Genomic DNA, 23,630 nt, shown 5'->3' on the forward strand with positions numbered 1-23,630 from the left:
CGAATCCGCGAACGAACGGGAAAGAGAGAACGAAAAGACGAAGATAATGTGTGTTGGTCGTGCGAGATAAACAAAAGCCAATAATCGCGAACAATAATTAATACGCGCCTTCCTCTTCTAACGCGCTCGCGCACGCGCAAGGTGAGAACGGGCAGGATTTTCTCTTGGAAGCGGAGGCATTTGATTAATGAGGAGTTTACTGGCACCACATCGCTATTGTGAGGGCTAATTACACCCCGGCAGCACGACCAGCCGGTGTACACTGCCGGTGAGAGCATCTTTCAATCCGCAGAGGAGAAGACCCCCCTTTCTGTGTGCAAACCGTGCCGTGCGCTCCGCGATGTGCCGTGTATAGCTTACGATCGGGAAATCGAACATTTGTTCTCGGTGACGAACAGAATCATGAAGCGCGCAAGGAATCGTATAAACATAAAAAAAGTCGCGACGTTTTGGAAAAAAATTCAGAACGACGACGACGACGACGACGACGACTTCCGTTTTATACAGTGACTATTGGTTTTTTTTTTGCGTCTATAAAAACAAAACCAGAAACAAAATCTAAAATTAATGCTTTGTACACGTTTTGTGTGGAAGCGATAATTCTTGTATGTATTCTTTTCGACACTATATCCTGCCACTTTTGTCACCACTGACATCCAGAGGCTTCAATCTCTCTTCGGGGGTCTCTCTAATTGCTACGCGAAAGGGTCATTCGCCTCCTAGGTTCATCGGGAACGCATCGGCCGTTCCCTTTGCGTCACCTTGTATGCCGCTTGACTGCAATTTGCAGCGCCCACGGCCTCTCTCTCTCTCTCTCTCTCTCTCTCTCTCTCTCTCTCTCTCTTTCTCTTTCTCTCTCCTATCATCCCTCTCATTCTCCTCTGGTGCTCCTGCTGGCTGCCGCGTATCACGGTGTCGTGCCCATCACGGGTACGTATATGTCCTCGTATCAGACACGTATAGGGACCAGACAGAATATACAGAGCACTAAATGCCGTCTATCGGAAATCGATATCGGGGAGCCACAGCCAACAGCGCTGCTACTCTTCGCATCCTCTTTCTCTCTCTCTCGCGCGCGCATGAGAGAGAGGTCGAAATTTTCTCTTTCTCTTCTCGCTACATCGTACGTCGAACGCGTTCGTCTAAACCTCATTCTTCCTCCTCTCTCGTCTTAGTTTTTTGTTAATCATACTTTTGTCGGATCTCTCTTTATCCTGCATATATCTCAGTTTGTGTCAGCTTTGTTCCGTGATCTATCTTCGCGAGACAGTTTTTCTCAAAGGGCGATTTTTCCTTCCCCGAACTGTGCCTGGTAAATTCTTTCTCCGCTCATCTCTCTCTCTCTCTCTCTCTTGTTTTTGCATCCTCGTTTTTCTTCGCTATCGTGATTTTCGAGGACTCTCTCTTTTAAAACGAGCGTGTCCGATCGATTTTGATAACGATAAACGTTATCGTTGGAAATAGTCCGAAAGAATGTCGCTCCTGACACAAATTATAAACTTTTAAAGTACAGACAAGTATAATTAACGATAACGAAGAAAAGCGACGCGACAAGAAGAAAGGTTGCTTCTTCTGTACAAGTTCCGTGTACATAGTTCGAATTCCTCATCGTGAACATTTCAATATAACGCGGTATCGAATCTAAATACGCATTTGTGTAAGATACAAAAAAGCGGAATATATTTTGCAAACACAATGAAAGTAATTGTTATACACCGAAAAAATTGTATTCTTATTTTGAGGATATCCCACTTACTTTAAGTATATTTTATACTAAAATAGGCGCCAAGAAGAGTTTCTTATTTTAAGAGGAAAATCCTGTAAATAGTAATATTGATAAGAATATATACCGATTAGAATATAAAAAGCCTCTATAGAAAAACATATATATCTCACTATCGAAAAAGACTATATTCTTAAATTAAGAATATATTCTTGAATAAAGAATATATTCTTAATTTCAGAAGAATATCATCTAAAATCTTTAAGAAGATTTTTTAAGTATAAAATCTTCTACTTACGAGAATATAATTTTTTCGGTGTAACATTGCTACACGCAGAAAAAGAGCAATTATACTATTTGATGATACCGGAATGTTCAAAAAATGTGAGGTGAAAAATTGCGTCAAATTTGTCACAAGGGATAATATGTCACTTTACAAACCTACTAATCTCTTTCTTTCCGGTGACAAATCAATCATACATAGATCCAATTCTCTCCTCGGTAAAATTCTTTGCTTTTTCCGCTAATATCCGATTGCACTTTCATCTGAAAGAGAGAGAATCGTCGAGACTCTACTTTTATCGCGTATCCATTCCGGTTAGGTACACACAGGACTCGATTTGATTGGCTAATATCATTTCGAAGCTTACCGATTAAACTACGCCCTGGCGACGAGAGACCTGTGTGATATACGTCTGGGACGAGTGGCTGATGCGCGTCATTGCCACTTCAATTATCGACCTCGAAGTTTGCATTTCTATCTATTAGAGATCTACTTTGTATTTCATTTGCGATTAAACGAAGAACATAAAATTCACCGCGCGAATTCGATTCAATTCTAATAACAAATCGATTTGCAATTAATTTGCAATTTTTATATCTCACACTTTTCAACAACAAAATGCTTTATCAACAAAAACGCTAATTAACGTTGAAGGCGTCGATCGCACCGCGTAACGTAAAGATTTCACGAGAGATAAATCATCAGCTAAGATTACAGCAGTCTGAGAGAATTTCATATCTATAGAAGATTTCTCGAAGTAATCGCCGCGCGCGCGATAAACGTATGCGCGCGCACGTACAGACGAGTTATAATGAAAATTAATCCCTTCCGTCGTCATCCGCGCAACAAGCGCCGATCGCAATTCCGGCATCCCGCCGTTCGGTCCTCGTGACGCCGGAAGGCATGCTGCTCGGCGCAGAAACTGCGAATGCGCTACGATTGGGCAATGTAGTGTATACGGCAGGATCGATTTTTGAAAAGTTCTTGGATTCGCACAATAATAATTGAACGTCACAAGTTTGCTCGCAATACATAAGGTTATTTTGTGTGTGTTTTTTTTCTTGAAATTTAAAGAACATAGATTGTACGCGCGTGACCGTGACAAAAATGTGCGAGCAAAGCTTTCTGATATTTACCCCGGAATAGGATGGTGCAAAAAATTTTTCTATTCCAAACTTTTCTTTTTGAAGATATCAGATTCCGATTTAACAATTTCGGAAGGCTAAGACGCGTATCTACATAACGGTCGTGCACGGGCGTGTGCACCACAGTAATATCGATCAGGAGAAGTCCCATGCGCCACACACACTGCACACAAGTATGCATACACACACACAGACAAACATTTATGTGCATACTGAGGCTCTTCCACACAAGAATATCAACGCCTTCAATCGACCCCTGGTTGCGTTCTGTTGGCTGCACGCCTTCCTTAAACTATATTCAAGCGTTTTTCTTTCACGACGTGAAACCCGACCTCTTCGCTTCGCTATTTTCTTGTCTCTGCTCTCTTCCACAAGTCATTTGGCGAATGCGTTAACTTGCACTTGGGTGAGGTGGCGACTAACGTCGCAATGCTACATCTGAAAGTCTTGGAACCGCTCGGATCATCAAACGCCGAATCATCAAATCGAAGCTAATCCCGCTGTCTATACACCGAAAAAAATTATATTCTCGTAAGTAGAAGATTTTATTAAAAAATCTTCTTAAAGATTTTAGATGATATTCTTCTGAAATTAAAAATATATTCTTTATTTAAGAATACATTCTTAATTTAAGAATATAAAGTTTTTTTCGATAGTGAGATATATATGTTTTTCTATAGAGGCTTTTTATATTCTAATCAGTGTATATTCTTATCAATATCACTATTTAGAGGATTTTCCTCTTAAAATAAGAAACTCTTCTTGGCGCTTATTTTAGTATAAAATATACTTAAAGTAAGTGAGATATCTCCTCAAAACAAGAATACAATTTTTTCGGTGTAACAGCTGACATTGCGCGACTTCTTTTATTATATTGTTAATATGTGTTTACAGCAAGAGAAATTAACAATCGATGTTTGTTACATATAAGTGTATTTCTTAAAATAAATTTGATTCTCTGTTTTAGTACACCGAAAAAATTATATTCTCGTAAGTAGATTTTTATACTTAAAAAATCTTTTTAAAGATTTTAGATAATATTCTTCTGAAATTAAGAATATAGTCTTTTCCGATAGTGAGATATATATGTTTTTCTATAGAGGCTTTTTGTGCACAGCGCGTCAGGAATTCGAAGAGTAGGCGCGGGGATCGGAGGGCAAGCGGGCCGTACGATTAAACATAGGTAAAAATTAAACATAGGTAATATGTATGAGAAACTTTAAAATGTAATAAAAATAAAATTATTTAAAAAATCTTACAAAATATCGTTATTAATGCAAAAGATATATAGATTACGTATACTGATTATATATATATATATATAAATCTAATTAGTATATATTCTAATCAGTATATATTCTTATCAATATTACTATTTAGAGGATTTTCCTCTTAAAATAAGAAACTTTTCTTGGCGCCTATTTTAGTATAAAATATACTTAAAGTAAGTGGGATCCTCAAAACAAGAATACAATTTTTTCGGTGTAGTCAATCTGTCGTGATGCGTATAATAGAGCTTCGTTACGTTACAGATATTTTGCAACATTAGAATAAGTTTCTGATAAGTTGTATACTTACTTATTTGTCACAGCAAGAACGGTCTTAGTCTTCAACGTTTTTATTCTTCCGCTTGAATTGTGACTAACTTAATTGTCACTAATTGACTGTCAACGAGAACGTCACGGACGTTCACGTTTTGGTGTAAAACTTGCCACAAAACCAAAGACGCTACGGGACGAACTATAAAAGAGCCTCCTGTTTTCAAGGTTTTCCAGGTAAAGCGGAAATATCTCGCAGTGATTTTATCAGCCCATCTCATCTCATACACGTTTCGCTTTTTCTGCGACTTCTCTCTGCTCTTTCTCGCTATTTCTCGCATCCTTCTCGTGTAACATTTGTTTTTCATTTTCTGCAATTCGCTGAAAAGAAGAAAAAAAATCTCGCGATTCAGTTAATCGCTAATTAGCGTTTCAATTACCGAGTTTATTTTTCTTTCATTTTTGTAGGTTTTGCAGTTGATGGTTTAGAACGTGTGTTGACTTGACTTCGCACCCGTCCGCCTTTCTTCTCACGGTTTCCCTTTCGGTGTGCATGTACACACGTGTGCGTGACAATTAGCCACTTATAGCGCTGCTCGCGTCGCGCGCGCATTTCTCGCGGGCCGATGGCGCCTGCGTGCGCTTCATGAATCCGCGCGTGCATTTCTTGCGGGTCGCGTAAGCACGTAAGCGCATTCTTTCTTTTTCAATACGCGGAACGCCGCGACGGGGGGGGGAAGGGGGGAGCTCACGAGACGTCGCATCATCAGAAAGACCGGAATTATGAAACCGAGTTTTCGCAGTGTTACGAAGAGAAGTAACAGAGACCAAAATAAAAAAACAAAAAAAACCAGTTGCGTTACGTGCCGCAGGTGAAATCGATATTTTGTAAATATTATTCAATGTAAAAAAAACGTGTACGTATTTTTTTCGCTGACCGAGTAACAGCAATCAAAGTTGTTGCAACAATGGACGGCAGCGCGTTGTACGGTTAGTTATATTTATATCAGTTTTATGGAAATATCGCGCGCGAATACGGAATAATACGTATCGCCCGTCGAAAAATTCAAACTTAAAGTCGATGTATTACACTGTAAAATTTATATATATATGTGCTTTCTTTATATATAATCAATATTGTCATTATCTTATTAAAATTTTAAATTTCAAATCAAGAGTTTTAATCAATTTTCTTTGCAGTAGCGTGTATATATTAAATTTGTGTTATCTTTCCGTGAAAAAAAGTATCTTAAAATACGAGATACGATAAGAGATAATTACAATCGGGGGTTCCCCGAAGAGCGACGCCTATGTAGCCGGTACTTTCCCGGCAATACTTCGAATCGAGCAATCCAACGATTCGGAGCATCGGTGAGAGAGAGAGAGGAAGGAAGGAAGGAAGGAAGGAAGGTCGTTACCAAAGAGCGAAAGAACTGGCGGGGAGAAAAGGCAGGTCGAGGAAAACGGTGAACACAGAAGCTTCGAGCGCGAACGCGAAGGAGACAGATGGCATTCAAGAACCGACGGGGGAGGGAAGAAAAGAAACGGTGGAAAGTTATAGCACGAAGGGCAAAGACGTAGGCGGGGTGGTCGCGTGCGGCCTTCAAATTCGTCACGAAACTCTGTCTCTTTCGTAGACCCTCCTTCTCTCTTTATGTGGATCCGTCGTGATCACGTGATCACTACCGCACCCCTCGATGCCCGGACGGATACCTGGAGAATTATCCGGTTTTTAGAGCCCAAGAGTGTAGATAGGATACATACCCTTCCCCCCTCCCACGAAGCAGTCTCATTATCGATCCGAGGTCTGTTTCAGAATTAACTCGGCGATGTCGTTAGGGCAGTCACCTTCAATATTCCGTTTTACACTCTCCGGTTTTACGCTTCGAGATAAGAAGTAGGTAATAGAATTTCATTCTGATATATAAAACGTGGTGTTTATTACACGTACAAAGTTACGTTGCGCACAGAGTTACGCAGATTTTGAATAACAACAAATTTAAAAAAAACTTTAATATAAATTTATATTTTCGCTAAGATGGATATTGCGCAAAGATCATAAATCTTTACAAAGCGGTGAATCAAGTAGTAGATGGTAACGAGAAAAGAGAGATTGTAACGTCTGACGATTGTGACAGCTATACTACTGACTCTCTTCTTCTGTCCAACGTATTCGCTGTATGTGTGCAAAGTTTTTGTGAGTTTGCAAAAAATTCACAGAGATTGCGGTCGAATTTCTTGCGAACCTGAAACTGAATCGTGGAAAATTAGGTGTCCCTGCAAACGGTCTACTGCGAGATAATTCCCCAATAATTCCGCAAGTACCCTCGTGATGATATTTACATGTTGCGTTATTGTTATCTGTATTATCAAAATGAAGAAAAGCCATTTTTAGCATATCTGCGGCTTGCCTAATTCTTATAACACATAGACGCGTCGCGTCGCGAACGTGAAGCGAAGCGATTAATTCTTGTGTTCTTGACCGACCGAGCGTGAAACACAAAACGCGCAACTTCGCTCGTACAACATCATCCCCTTTGCGCTCGCACGTCAGGTCAGGCAGGGCCGACTGCGCCACGAGCAGTCGGCAGTGGCGATTGACGCGCGAAGGGTGACGATATCCACGCGCCACTCACAGGATGGTGGGTGGTGAGGCCGATACTCAGGGCGAGCAGCTTCGAGATGGATCGTCGAGCGCGCTCGCTCGCACCGGGAGGTGATGGAAACCGTCGACGCTGTCACCAGCGGTGATGGTGGTGGTGGTAGTGATAGTGGTAGTAGTAGTGGTGATGGTGGTGGTGGTGATATGGTGGTGTTGGTGGTGGTGGTGGTGATGGCGGTAGTGGTGGTGGCGGCGGCGGCGGCGGCGACGGTGGTGGTGGTGGTGGTGGTGATGGTGGTGGTAGTGGTGGTAGCGAGTGGCGTGGGTGGCGTTTAGCACACACTGCATGTGTACGGGTAATACGAGGTGGCGGGAGGTCGGAAAAGAGGAGGGGCAGAGGTCACCGGCCGCGAAGACTCATGCGACTCGCTCGTAGAGCCCGTCCTCTTCGCCAGCTCTCTCTCTCTCTTTTTCTCTCTTTGCTCGTGTCTCTGGTTTGTCGTTTCTTCATCTTCTTTTCTGTTCTCTCTTCTGTCGTTCGTTGCGACTACGCAATTGCGTCGTGTTCTGCGAACGGCGGCGGCCGGCATCGTAATCCGCAGGAATAAGCCACGTAGGTGTACTCATGCGACGTACGCTTCGATCTCCTCTTCTATATCGCCAGAGGCAAAACTTCTCTGTCCGTCGTGAGATGTCCATATCAAGGTCACTTGTCAAGATTTCCGCGGTGTCGCCGCCGCAGCAGCAGCATGGTTATTCGCGAATCTCGGTGCATTGCACTTGACGAAACCTATCAGTGGTTCTCTACGCATTTTCGATCTTTCAACTTTCAATTTTTATTAAACGATTTCTTTTTTATACATCGATTCTCCATCATTTGCGTTTTTTGTTATATATAAAATAGATAAGTATAAAATAGACAAGTTGTATGTAAAACAGATAAATAAATTTTAATCGGATGAAATGACTTACAAAACAAACTCAGTGTAATAGTATGTTTCTAAAAATATTATATCTTTTATGATATTTCTGTACACACACACACAGTCGCTTAAAAAACAGTTTTGGCAATTTCTCCGCGTACGCAATCCGAGGATTATCTGGTAAAATAGGGGCTCTTCCTCGCGCACAAATATCTATGATTAGCGATTATAACATCGCAATACTAGTCACAATGCGATTCCTCAACCGCGTGTTGTGCGCATTCACGGGCATGCACGTAATATAAGTACGTGCCGCTATCGCCGAGTGTATCGACTGTGGCAGAGCACGATGGCTCTGTGCAGTACCTATATACTAATAACGGCGGTTTGTATAGTTTCATTAAACATAAACTTCCACATTTCACGGAGAACATTTTCTTCCCAAACGTTCGTTTTTTTTTTATACTATTTTTATTCTATTGGAAACAGATTTTTTTAATCACTGTTTATCTACAACGCGATGTTTTTTTTATGCTTTAATAAAAATTATCATTGAAACGATCGTTGATAGAAAAATTTAACAATGGATGTTGTAAAAATTTCTATTTTTCGTATATTTTATATAAAAGATATTTGATTATAAAAAATATACGATTGTAAAATAACTTTGATTTTTGCGAGATAACGTCTCGCGTGTAACGAGTTTTGCTATTGCATGGCAATAATCAAGATAACAGATTTCTCAGATAAGAGTAGTAATCGCGGGTATTAAACGCTCTCTCTCTCTATCGGAGAAGTCCGAGATGCGAAAAAGGGATAATGGATATTAATTGGACCGTATCGAAATGAAGAGAAAAGTTTCGCAATAATATGAAATTATCCAAATATATTACTTTAATTTGATATTGCATTTAAATAAATTATTATAAATATGTATATAGCGATTAAGTTTTTACATGTTACGGACGCGGATGAGTCAGTGGCGGAATGTGGATTTGAAATATGTTAAACACCGGTTCTCAATGACTGTTAATCGATCATGATAATATATAGTAAAGATTAGATATAAAAATGACGTGCACGCACCAAAAAAAGATTGTTAATGTAATATATTCTTTTAATATTGTGTAGAGAGAGAACGCGCGCGCGCGCGCACACACACACACACACACACACACAGAGTGGATATAACAAATTGATCGAACTCAAAGAACGGTTTGTGCTTTATAGGATATTTTAATTCCACGGCTCCTGTGCGAATCACTCGTTAATGGCAGTCACATCATTAACCAAGCTTAATTGCGCGGGAGCTTCGAGAGAATATCAATGTAATTATCGATTTTTCTACACGAACACATCCGTTCGTTTTGAGCCCCGCGTATCAGCATTTTTTTTTACGTTTTTTTTTTTTTGATTTTGCTTTCGCCGCTTTCGTTATTACGAACTTCGACGTCGAAATCGAAATACACACTTCGGATACAAAATTCGGAGAGAAATATTGTTCGCCTGTCAACTCCTCCCCCGTCGTAGCTCGAACTGCGCCGTATACTCCAATTGCAAAGAAGTTTGGTCGATAAAAAAATCTCCTCCCCGGATTGAGATTTTGCACCCAAAGTGTCAAATCTTCGACACACTTCGAGCGGAAAGCGTCGTCGTGCGCGTTCCGTGTCAGCATCTCATTAGTATGCTCAGTGAACACACACCGCGCCCTTTCTTATCCTCCTCGCGATATAACCATAGACGCGGCGCCATCTCTTCTCGTTCTTCTCTCCGGAGCGTCCTTATAAGAGCGAGAGGATTTTCGCCGAACCATCTTTGCGCTCTCTCAGTTCCTCTTCGCCCTTATAAGCGTCCGCGGTAACAAGATACGCGCTATGCAGATGTCGCGTCCAGGAGCTCTCTCGACGGGGGACGCCGTCGTGATTTAGGCTAATTATGCGCGACCGAGTAGGTTTCTCCTACCAGCAGGCGTATCTCTATGCGTCCTGCCGGGATACGCGACCTCTCAGCCACACCACCGTGTTAACCCATACGCGTATACGTGTATATATATATATATATATATATATATAGATATATATCTACAAGAGTATATAAGCGTGTATGCGTGTTATATGTCCATTTCGCCGGGTAAATCCAACCGTGTACCTGTCTCAGATCCGCGAGCAACCACTCCGTGCGAATTTTCGTTGCGTTTACTCTTGCGCGTCCTGTGCGCGTCCTGTGCTGCCGATGCGCCGCGTCCACACTTGTATGTATTTACGCATTACGAATACGCGCGCGCGCGCGCGCGACATGCCTTTGCATGCTTTGCATTTCTATTCGCGTTTCTCTACCCCGTGCTTGATTATTATGTGTGCGAATGTATACATGCGGCGTGTTCCGAACGAGCCTTTTCGCGGTTTATATGCAAACTTCCTTGATTGTCACGAATAAAACTACTTCTATACGTTAACAGATTTGTTTTACATGGTGTAAAATTGTAATAACTGTTTGCGTTAAATATTTTGCTCGCACAATCTAATCTTCAAATAGTAAATAGATCTTGTGTACATACGCTATACATATAAATATATATATATATATGTATATAGTATATGTATGTCATACCTGCTTGTCATGCTAAATACACATGCGCGCATCGAGCGGATGCGCGGATAGACGTGATAATTGTAACTCCCTTATTCATGTAAATGTAGTTGTATATACATAGAGTCTAGAAACGCGCACACGTCACTGTATGGTATGTATATATACACGGTACAATAACGTTACATACTGTGCGGTACGCGTATATAGCAAGATTGCACAGAGATTTTGCTCAAATACCGATCTTTGCGCGCGTATATATATACAATTATCCTCCCGTACATCGCTACTCTTACGTGCCGCGCATTTGCAAAGGGATATATGTGCGCTTGTACTCACATACACGTATCTCGACATTTTAGCAGACACAGAACGGCTATCGTTCTGAAGAAAACGACTCCACACCTGTGCATTTGCATAAAGAGTCTGTCATCGTGTCTGTGTGTTCTTACACGAGCGTGTAAACTCTATCTTGTTTTATATGTGTAAACTTTGCTCACAATCGAGAGAAAATGTCTTTTTTTTTTCTCGAATTGCTGAACGTTTCCGACGCGAACTCGATAGTCGAACGATGAAACGTTCGCCAATTTCGATATAAATGCAAGAGCGACGCGACGATATACGATATACCTGCCAATTTGGCGATGCTTGAGTCTCGCAGGGCTAGGAAACGAACTTTGGCGCGCGCGCGCGTGTGTATACATGTATATATATATATATATATATATACACGTATATCGAGATACAAACTCGCAACTAGATTACGGAGGTTCGATAGCTAGCGAGGATCGAAGGGTCATCCGCAGTACACGATCCACATACAGTAGTGGCTCTTTGCTCGTCGTTTTTCTCTTTGCTTCTCTTCCGTCGTGCGGTATGAAATATATAAAAGAACGCGGTAGCCATTTTGTATCACTGCCGGTGAGCAACACGCTCACCAGCAACGAGCGACGAAGAATAATCATTGCTCGCGGAGGCCGAACGTCTTTTTCTAAAACCCTAAATTCCAGACTTTCCGTGACAGAAATACATGTGTCTGTCGATGATGTTAGAAAAAAATGTTTTTTGTTTTTTTCACGACTTCATCTTTCGTTAAACTCGCGTGTAAGAAAAAAAAAATATATAAACATAGCACAATAAATCACAAGAGAGTTATCTTGAAATTTATAAATCTAGATTTAATTTTGACTTCTCAAATTTAATGTAAAAAAAAGATTTTTAGTAGTTTTCATTTATATTTTACGGTGAAAATAAAATGAACGATACAAATAACTATGTCACATGTTTTGCACCGAGAAAAGAATCAAGATCTACGTCTGATAAAAAAAATGTTGGTAGCGGGATGATTACCAGGCGGGAGGGTGTGTAATTTTGCAAGAGGGGTTTAACAGGCCTCTCACACAACATTTTTGCCGCGTATACCAATTAACGAGTTAGCAATCGGACGTGTTGTTAAAGCGTTTAAAGGAGCGGAAACCGACTTTTGGCGTCAGCCAAAATATTCCGCGTTCAAACATTTCGAATCCCGTATTTAAGGTCGATTCGATACGAGCTTGTTTTTCACATGCTCGTAATGTTGCGATGCGCATGATGTCACATCGTAAAAAGATCACGCGCTGGAAAACCACATCGCTAAACACATCAGTCTTGACATTTTGCTGTTACACATACATCTATGTCGACAGATAAATGAGCACTATATGCATTAACTGCAATAAAGCATACTTCGAAATACGTCATCGTATGTACGACGTTTATTAGTTCTATCTCTACAGGATCTATTTACATATAAATATTAATATGAAAAAACATTTCTTTGTGACTAGAGTTGTTTTTTTGCTATCAACAGATCGAACACTCTCCGAAAATGTTTCATAAAAAAATAAGTAGATATATCACATCTATCTATACACCGAAAAAATTATATTCTCGTAAGTAGATTTTATACTTAAAAAATCTTCTTAAAGATTTTAGATGATATTCTTCTGAAATTAAAAATATATTCTTTATTTAAGAATACATTCTTAATTTAAGAATATAAAGTCTTTTTCGATAGTGAGATATATATGTTTTTCTATAGAGGCTTTTTATATTCTAATCAGTATTCTTATCAGTATTACCATTTAGAGGATTTTCCTCTTAAAATAAGAAACTCTTCTTGACGCCTATTTTAGTATAAAATATACTTAAAGTAAGTGGGATATCTCTCCTCAAAACAAGAATACAATTTTTTCGGTGTATCCGCAACTTGACACTTTTAACAATTAACAAAATCATCATCTGATGTTACTTTTAACGCTATATATGTATATATATATATATATATATTCTTTCTATTTTTACTTGCAGGTGTCGGCCGGACAGCACATGCAGCTTACCGGTGACCTGAAGCCGGCGGTGTCCGTCGCGGCGCAACAGGGCATGTACTTCAATCAGCAGCAGTCGCAGAATCAGACCGGGCCCGCCAATCAGACCGACACCTACTGCTCGGTTTCGCAGTCACAGACTATCAACTTCACTCAACAAAGCCTGCGGCAACGAGCAGCGGCGGCTGCGGCCGCCGGCGGAGTGCCGCAACCTGGTGCCGGCGGTCCCGGCACGCGCCATCCTCAGCAGGTGCCGCCGAATCAGGTCGATCAGCATCAGCACGCCAAGTTGCTTCAGCAACAACAATTGATGCGTGCGCAGCAGGTAAGCTAGATTTTATTATTCTTTTCTTTATCGCGTTCGTTGTATTTTTGCCGATGTTTCTCGGGTTTACGCGCTCGCGAGACTCGCAATTCCGGCTTTTTTTTATCGTCGATGAACAAAGTATCGTTCCACGCGAAACTTCCACCGTGACTATCACTTTTGTAAGACGATCGCGAGATTGCGGTGCGATATCGCCGATGGCACATTATCCGAGACATTAAGCTTGTGTCTGTGAGAGAAAGAGAGAGAGAGAGAGAGAGAAAACACCCTGCGCGACGTTCGTATGCAACAGGTACCACTCTGCTAGGTCTTTTGCAACTTCTGTCCCGCCGCGCGTTGAAAGAAGCGACACAAATAGGACAAATAGCTTGCGCGAAGGGGGCTTTCTCAGAGACGGGGAACAATGGGCGAAAAGTTTTTGCGCCGCGTCGAAGTTTCCTCGCGAAACTCTGTGATATCAGAACAGCTGAAGTATTTATTATCGATGAATTAGCTTTTCCTCAACAATTATTCACGTTTTACGTATAAAATTACGCATCATCGACATATTTGTTTTTATTTGCGATATCTTCGAACGTCTTAAACGTGATCCACTGAAATATACAGATACAACGGATAAAAGATATTCAATAAGTAGATTTTTAATTTGCCGATTGTCTAGCACTGTGTACTTGGTAGAAGATATGGACATATCTTCTTTTCCATACTTCGTTTATTTAAAGATGTTTTGTAATTTGAGACAATTTCTTCTTAACAAGAATTTCATAAAAACGAATCTTTTTTTACTTATATTTTATTTTAAGTGTGTATTCACGGTAAAATATTTTTTAAATATCTTCTGAAGATCAGAAAAAGTTAGCGATTAAACTTTTTCAATCAAAATAAGTTAAATTTGTTATTTTACATATAAGAAAAAATTGACAGGCCCAGAAAAATTATGAAATATCCAGTAAAAAGACCTTTACAGCCTGTATGATCCACGGAAGGAAGTGGTTATGTAAATAATTATATATTAATTATTTTGGACGTTTCGATCATTTATTTTAAATCATCTTCAGCTTATCTACTCGAATTCAGATGATCGCTAACACATGTCAGTAAGAGAAGTTACTTACTTGACTTCTAACACATGTCAGTAAGAGAGAAGTCAAGTAAGTAACTTCTCTTACTGACATGTGTTAGCGGTCATCTGGATTCGAGTAGATAAGCTGAAGATGATCTAAAATAAATGATCGAAACGTCCAAAATAATTAATATATACACCGAAAAAATTATATTCTTGTAAGTAGAAGATTTTATACTTAAAAAATCTGCTTAAAGATTTTTTAGATGATATTCTTAATTTAAGAATATAGTCTTTTTCGATAGTGAGATATATATATGTTTTTCTATAGAGGCTTTTTATATTCTAATCAGTATATGTATATTCTTATCACTATTACTATTGAGAGGATTTTCCTCTTAAAATAAGAAACTCTTCTTGGCGCCTATTTTAGTATAAAATATACTTAAAGTAAGTGGGATATCCTCAAAACAAGAATACCATTTTTTCGGTGTAATTATTGCATAACCACTTCCTTTCGTGGATCATACAGGCTGTAAGGTCTCTTTACTGGTTATTTTACATGTCTATGTGTGTGCGTATTATTATATTCTTCGCGGTTTGAATTTTAATATCGTATTTTTATTCGTGAAATTGCGGTCACAATTATGAACGTGTCAAAAAATCGACGCAACAAACACAAAATTAAATATGAGTCGCTTGTTTCGTGCGTTTGGATCTCGTACCGTTCGTGAATCGTTGTCTATTGACTCAGTTGCAACGATCGGTATCTTGGTAATACTAAGGTACCAGAGACAACGACATAGCTCGTGCTCCAGTTACTAATTGTATGTTTCGCGCAGTTGATTAGTCATCCGACTTCGGGCAATAAGCGAGAAAGTGGCACTCATCTGGAAGCATGACCGGCAAGCAGAGCGATAATTTTATTCGCGTGAACATTAGAATGTGCGGAGTTTTACTTAAGATTTTATCCAAACTCGTGAAAAGAGAGAGAGAGAGAGAGAAATTTATGATAAATTTAAAATTTTTTAAAATCAATTTGTAAATTTTTTCTGAGAACAGCAAGACAAATCCTAACAAGGCAAATAATCTTTGCATTCTGTTTTGAAGTTTTGTACACGCAATAGAAAAAAAAAAAAAAAACATGCTTAATCTCGACAGATGTTAACTCACAGTCTTGCGACGATATTGGAATTGGACGAGATGATCGGCCCTGTTCATTTCGATCTATTAGAATAGTTAACGCGTGCGAAACAGCACATGAACATTATCGTTTCTGCGACCGTCTATGAGTTCTAGGAATTGTTCGAACTTGTAGCAGATGTGTGGAAATCTAATCGATCACGTCGCACATTGAAAACGCGAATTAATATATACAATTAATAACAAGAAATATATAAGGCCTTACGAGCCCATTCCCAGGATGTTTGAGCGGAAACTGTACACCGACAAAATTATATTCTTGTAAGTAGAAGATATTATACTTAAAAAATCTTCTTAAAGATTTTAGATGATATTCTTCTGAAATTAGGAATATATTCTTTATTTAAGAATATATTTTTAATTTAAGAATATAGTCTTTTTCGATAGTGAGATATATATGTTTTTCTATAGAGTTTTTTTATATTCTATAATCAGTATATATTCTTATCACTATTACTATTCAGAGGATTTTTCTCTTAAAATAAGAAACTCTTCTTGGCGCCTATTTTAGTATAAAATATACTTAAAGTAAGTGGGATATCCTCAAAACAAGAATACNATTTTTTCGGTGTAATTTTTAAAATACTGCGAAAAAAACTCCTCGGCCAGGAGAGTCGAACCTGGAATCTCCGGCTTTCCGTACAGTTTCCGCTCAAACATTCTGGAAATGGCTCGTAAGGCCTTATATATTTCTTGGTATTTAATTTCAACGAGCCTTAAGTCATAATTGTTTAATATACAATTAATTGTCCTCTAATGAGAAATTTTTCTGTGAGAAATAAAATCATTGGTGTTTTTTGAAGAAAACCAATCATTGATATACAACAAACCGGACGCGATTTTTGACTAATCTTAAGACTTTAAATTCTTCAAGCGTTTTTTTTTTACGCACGCGTTCTTGTTTAGTTTCTCACTTTCTTTTCATCAAACGATGTAAACTCAGTGACCTATTGCGAGCGCGTTTGATGCATCGTCGCGCGCGAATTGCCGCGATCGACGGTTTGGCACGGTTGTTACACAAGCAGCGGTCAGGATTGCATTTCCCGTTTCCTGGTGTTACGCGGGCGCGAGGAAAGTTCGTCGTGACGTCGGGACAGACGTACGACAATAGAAACAACAGCAACCGCCTCAAAGGAAGGCAAGGAGATGCAGCCGAAAGGCAGCGGCAAGCCTGCTGCCGCTTTCCTCGTCACCGTCGTTGTCTGATACGTTTACCCTTTCGCTTTCGTTTTCTCTCTTTCTCTCATTCGCTTCTTGCTCGTTCGTACCGCTCGCATCTCGTCTCGTTCGTCGCGCCAACCGTCGGCGTCTCTTTCCACTCTCGACCGAGCAACAACCTGCGATTAGGCGAGCAACGCCCTTCTGCTCTCTCGCGGCTCCACGAAAGATCGAGGAGGAGAACTACGACGATCCTTAAGCTTAAGTTTGATACTTAGCGATTCTTCTTCTTCTTCGTCGATCGTTTCTTAAATAGGGATTATCGCGTGATAATCGGTATTCTCAGAACTGGTATCAGATTCTTTTCTTTCTGAAACTTTGTGAGAGAAAGAAATATTTTTTGAAGATTACACCAGTTATATACTTCTCATATAGAAAATGAGAATCGTCGGTTAAATTTTGTGTTTTTGAAATAGAAAACGATAGATTTAGGTTTAACTTAAGTTTCGGATAAGAGCAGGTTTAATTTAAATTTCAAATAAGAATCTGCTATAGAATAAATTGAAATATTTACTTACTATATACTTCATTTATTCGATATTTGTACTATATACTTCATTTGATGAAAAAATTAAAATAATAATTTTAAACAATTAAGACTTAAGACTCGTTGAAATTATCAACAAGAAATATATAAGGCCTTACGAGCCATTCGCAGGATGTTTGTGCGGTAACTGTGCGTGTATATATATATATATACACACATGTAACGAATTCTACTTGTAAATTTTTACAAGTGAGTGTTTTTTTTTTTAATTGAAATCTCACGCACAGTTTCCGCACAAACATTCTGCGAATGGCTCGTAAGGTCTTATATATTTCTTGTTAATAATTTTAAACTTATGGTGTGTTGTATACGTTTTGTATAATTTTATTTTTACAGGTGATGCAACAACAACAACACATGACAGGCGGAATGGCGGGCGTAAGACCGCCGCCACCTGAATATAAAGCTGCGGCTCAAGCGCAAATGATGCACGCTAGTATTGGGATGAGCCAGCAAGCGAGGTTTGCGAATGCCGGACCTATGCGCAGAGTTACGCAACAACCTATGCCACCATCGGGTTAGTTTCAAAAAGGACTTTTTTTTTTAATTTATAGTCCGTGACACAAAATCTTTCTATAAAGCGTTTATTAGTTTTTTGCCATCTGATAGAATTTAACAGCCGAGTGAAAACATATGAAAACTGTGTTTAGTTTGCAAGTGGAACGGGGATTTGTTACTTGACATATTTTGTTGTATTCGCGAATATATACATTTAACTCTGTTCTCGATATTTTGACGCGGGGATTACACGTTGAATATTAGCGCGGAAAGAATTTGATCAAGCGTAAACGCGATTCTGACATCCTACTGAATTTGCTCCAAGGTAGAGAGAGAGAAGGGACAGGCAAGTAGAGAGAGAGAGAGAGAGACGAAACTATCCCCTTTATACGTACCTACGCACACACTGGATTCTACAAGATTCCTATCGATCGGGTCGACGGTTTTCTCGAGATTCCATTCGAACAAAAATCTGCGAATTTGCATTGCTCATCTCACTATCCAATGTTCTTAAACACACGTTTTCATTAAATAGTTTTTGAGTTAGTTTTTGCACAATATAAACGTGTTTTTTTTTCGATCAATATAAATATAGATATACAACATATTTCTCAATACTACAGCTACGTACACGTATACTTTATATATTTATAATATATATTTTATATATATTTTTATTATATTTTTGTATATATTTTATTTTATTTTATATTACCTTATATGCTTCACATGTTTCGGAACGTTATTTGAAAAAAGATAAATATAAAGTAATATAAAATATAAATATAAGTAATATAAATATAAATATATAAAGTAATATAAATATAAATATAAAAGTATATGAAACAAACCGATTGTATGAATGTAAATCGAACTGTTTTAGAAATGTAAAATCACGAACAATGTGCATTATGATGTGTTTTTCGCAGGTCCAATGATGAGGCCGCAAATGGCGCAACAGCAACAGCAGCAGGCGTTACATGCGGCCGGCGGTAATATGTACATGGGAGGCGGTGGAATGGCTGCCATCGGCGGTATGCATCAGATGCACCAACGGCTAGGCTATCCGAGAACCAACAATCAGCGGCCGCCTAACGTCAACGTTGGTCCTCCGGACGGTCTTGGGAACAGCATCGCGGGTCGTGGCGCTCAGCAGGAATGGCGACACGTTCTGATGCAGCAGCAGCAAGGCTTTCAAGCACAGATGCGATCGCAATTCAACCAGCAAGGTCACCAAGGTGAATATTCGGGGGGAAGAAAAAATTTCTTTTGTTGCTATCATCGCGTTTGCCAAAAGGGACAATCGCGATGTTCGTGTCCGGTCGGAATTCAGCTTGATCTCTGTGAGCAATGTCGGTATTCCGTTGAAACGAATGACTTTTATTGTTTTGCTTCTGCACAAAATATGATAATATAAATAAAAGCAAATAAATATATATATATATATATATATATATATATATGTATATATATATATATGTATGTATATGTTGCTAGAAAATTGAATATAATGATAAATGTGCTTCGATAAATCTATTTATTGTTCGCAGAAGTGACGTGAAATATTTTATCGTAACGCGTATAATTTTCCGCAGGTGGCTTTGGCATGGGTGGCACGGGCAACACAATGCAAATGACCGCGGCGCAGATGCAACATCAGCAGTTAATCCGTTCGCAAAACGGCGGTATAGCTGGATCGGGGATGGCCAACAGCACGGCGCAGATGCAACAACTGTTGACGCAACAGCATCAACAGCAAACACTGGCTATGCAGCAGAACAATAATCAGATGTCGTTGCAAATGCAAATGTCGCAGGCCACTTCTGTTAATTCGGCCAACGTTACCGGAACCGGTGAGTGATCTGTGAAATATTACAAATATAATTATTAATATATTTGAGAAAATGAAAACAGTTAAACAAAACTAACATACGTGTAAAAGAGATATGACAATTAAAAAAAAAAAAAAAAAAAAAAAAAGATAGTACCAAAATAAATAATATTCGTGAATGTTTGTTGTTTAGGTTCTCCGCTGCACCCACATCAACAGTACGGAGCGGGTAGTCCAGGAGTGCGCAGTCTACCGCCGCCGCAGCAACATACTCAACAACAACCGCCGCCGCCGCCGCCGTCGGTCACCACTACAGATCCGTCTGTGGCAGCCGCTGATTTTAGTCTCGAATTTCTGGAGAATCTTCCTACCGGAGACACGTCGAATTTTAGCGCTCAAGAGCTGCTTAACTCTCTCGACTCTGCGGCTGGTTTCAATCTCGATATTCTGTAATGAATCACGCTTGTGATCAGTTCAGATGTCAGGAAGGTGCTGTATACCGGTTCACTAAGAGTGAGATTTAACTTCCTTAAATAAACTATGTACTTGGCGCGACGATATCGAAAAAAAAAAAATTCATTTTCGTCTATCCGCATATTGATCTGCTAGGTTGTAGAGATGTCTAGTTTCAAACACATGGTCAATCACACATGGTTAACACAGTCAATTTTTATATAAGTCAATCTCGTATATATTTCAGATGTAAGAATCATATCTTTTTCTTAATATCAAATGTTATAAATAGTAAATCTTAAAAAAACTGAGGAAAAGGATGTAAGTATGGGCCGAGTTTGATTTTTAAAACTGCAAAATGTAAATATTGGATTGATAATTGTCGATAATGATTAGCGTGTTACATCTGAGAACATGATTAAGTTTAAGAAAACTTACTTAGCAAACGAACGAACGTGAAATCGCTTCGAGCAGTTCGGTCAATCAACCAAAAGAATGTTCGCACTCGTTGCGTTGCAAGTCGTTTGTTAAGTATTTTATTTTAGTCATTATAGGACCAATTGTTGAGAGTACACATTTTGTCAACACATGTCAAAATAAAAAAAAAATTTCAGAAAATGAAGTGATAATATAGAATATACATAGACAGAAAAATTTAAACTATGTTTCTGATTAGTGTAGTTAAATTAAAGCAGGTTTAGCAATAATGCCCTGGCCATTTTAAAACCTAAATCCATATTTACATCCCTCCTTCCCTAATTCTCTGTAATTTACAAATTTCGCGAGAGCAACATGTAAATAATCTTGACTTTAAAAAAAAAAAAAAAAAAAAAATCAAATTAATTCAATCAATGAGTAAATTGATGACGTGTACGCGATATCATCCGCTAAAAGTACTTCATTTTACACACTTAATGACTGAGGAACAGTTACCCACCGGTATGACAGCGTCTTACAACCGACCGTAGTGCATTCTCGGTTGCCGTTTTTGCGACCGCCGACTATTTTCTTAGGCAATCATCTTTTAGTATAATTTAATACTATAATAATAATAATATATATATATTATTATTATATATATATATATATTATATATACGCGGCAATTATACATATATAAATATATATATATATGTATAATCGCCGCGTTTGGCGAAAACATTAGCTGACAGAAATGATAGCGTGGGACATCAAGAGGAAATCGTTCTAACTATCGGTTATTTATTCGATTGCGCACTTGAATAGAAGCCGATTCCTATTTTTTCAAGTTTGTCTGTAACGGCTGGCTGTAATGAGAAGGATCGATAAATTTTCGAGTGCTTGCGTCGACGACATTTATGATGACTTTGACGAGTACTCCACAGGACGATTCTCCTCTCTTTTGACCTTTCACGCCAAAATCCAAGTAGATAAAAATACCGGTACGAAAACCGATTAGAATTTATTTGTATAAACTTATTCGGCTACAGAGAAATTGGTTACCTTGCGCTGGTTTGACCCAAATTTCTAAGAAAAAACAAGATTGGGTAAGCTTGGCCGAGCGTTAATACTTGATTTCTAAGAATAATAATATAATTATAAACATTAGAGAATATCGTATTTAATTACGCCGTTAATAGTACATTTATAACTAACAAACACAGTCAATTATCAAACATTCGATTTTATGAGTTCGTGACTGCGTGGTAGAAATTTGCACACGCTAATTTGATTGATTAAAGAAAAAAACTTTATGTGTACATGAGAGAGAAGAAGAATAAAAAAAAAAAAAAAAATACTATTCAGCAGGTCACATTGCTACTATGTATTTAAAATAAAATAAAACTTTTTCACTGTATATAGATATTGAAAAAAATTAGAGAAATTTAAGAGACCGCACACAGTTTAGCCGAATAAACATATAAAAATTATACATATAAAAGTAAGGAACTTATGATATAAATATAGATAAATATCTATTATATATATAATAAAATATAGTGTGATTTAACGAGCGATGAAAGAGAGATGGTAAAATTATATGTGTGAAAAACGCGCGTGCAAGAGAAATTTGTGCGAGACTGACAGAAAATTTGGAACGTGAAACGAATAGTCAGCGATAGGGCACATTTGCTAATCGAATATATTTATTAAGTTTAATTTCAAATGTGCTATATTGCGCTACTTGTCAAAGTTGCACACAAATAATCACGGTAGATTTCGTTTTTTGACGCGGCGAACTACTCATATTTAAAAAGCAATTTACGTCTTTCTCAGATAAATGCGGTATATTGTCCTTACTTTTTTTTCATCAAAAACGATTATTAATATATAATATTTAACATTTTCAAGAAGGTTTTGTGATTATTGCTTAAATTTAATTAACGATGACACACAACGTAGTAGTTCGATGCTACAAAAAAGAAATCTGCAAAACTATTCTTCCAAATAGAGATACATTCCATAAGTAACAAAAAGGAATAGTGATCTGTGGTTCATCTAATCAAAAGTACCAGTTTTAAAAAAAAAAGAAAAACCTACAACAGAGAAGGGAAGTATTAATATTGTAGATATTAATATAGAGAAACGGGCAGTTATTGATTATCCCGTGTGCATATATAATTATAGAAAGCACATCCTCAATCGTTCGCCGAAAGTGTGCACGAGACTTCTGATTGGATTTTATCGTTATTTGTCGCGACTTCTCGCTGAATAATCTTAGCGAGTTCCGCGCTAAGTGAATTAGGAAATAATAATTTTTTAAATTTTCATTCGGGCGGACTATCGTCTTGTAAAATATTGGGGCCATAAAACATAATCTAAAAAAAAAAAAAGGGGGAATTGAAGGAGAGACAGACGCTCTGATTCTCACATCAATATCTTTGTAAAACGATAAAAAAAAAAAATTGCCAATTATATTAAAGTTTGTTTATCGTTTTGTATATTTCACATAGCGAGGGAAAAAAAACGGGGAGACATACCTTGCGCATTGTTGTAAAAAAAAAAAAAAAAAAGAGCATCAGGGACCAACCAAGAGAGCAAAGTGCGTGATGTCGATTGTCGCAGTGGATCGTTGTTTCTCTCTTTCTAAGCAGATATCGGTGATGTTGACAGCAGTGCCTAAACAAAAAATTTGATCGAGTTTGTTACCAAGTTATTAGAAAACAAAGCTACGACGTCATCATATATTCAAAGGCTTGTATCAAGAATCCACAGACAAGAATCGTGACGATATTATTGTTGAAACCTTGATTTTTATACTGCCGACAGTTGATTGTGAAGGAACACGACATAATCGAGGCAAAGGTTACGACGTGTTTAATTTCTCGGGAGTAATCTTGGTTG

At 38.4% G+C, this 23,630-nt stretch overlaps 1 protein-coding gene across 2 annotated transcripts in view; it reads left to right on the plus strand.

The window, feature by feature from the left end:
* Positions 1–23,299, plus strand: part of LOC109855737 (neurogenic protein mastermind) — a 157,411-nt gene extending 134,112 nt beyond the window's left edge. For both annotated transcript variants that reach the window (XM_020430289.1, XM_020430290.1), the window contains exons 3-7: positions 13,153–13,494; positions 17,862–18,042; positions 18,953–19,261; positions 19,619–19,876; positions 20,048–23,299. In XM_020430289.1, the coding sequence (XP_020285878.1) occupies positions 13,153–13,494; positions 17,862–18,042; positions 18,953–19,261; positions 19,619–19,876; positions 20,048–20,307 (1,350 nt within the window). In that variant the 3' untranslated portion in view covers positions 20,308–23,299. The remainder of the gene's footprint in view (positions 1–13,152; positions 13,495–17,861; positions 18,043–18,952; positions 19,262–19,618; positions 19,877–20,047) is intronic.
* Positions 23,300–23,630: the final 331 nt, after the last annotated feature.

The sequence above is a fragment of the Pseudomyrmex gracilis genome, unplaced genomic scaffold (genome assembly GCF_002006095.1).
Source record: "Pseudomyrmex gracilis isolate BER0280 unplaced genomic scaffold, ASM200609v1 scaffold_97, whole genome shotgun sequence".
Lineage (NCBI taxonomy): Eukaryota > Metazoa > Arthropoda > Insecta > Hymenoptera > Formicidae > Pseudomyrmex > Pseudomyrmex gracilis.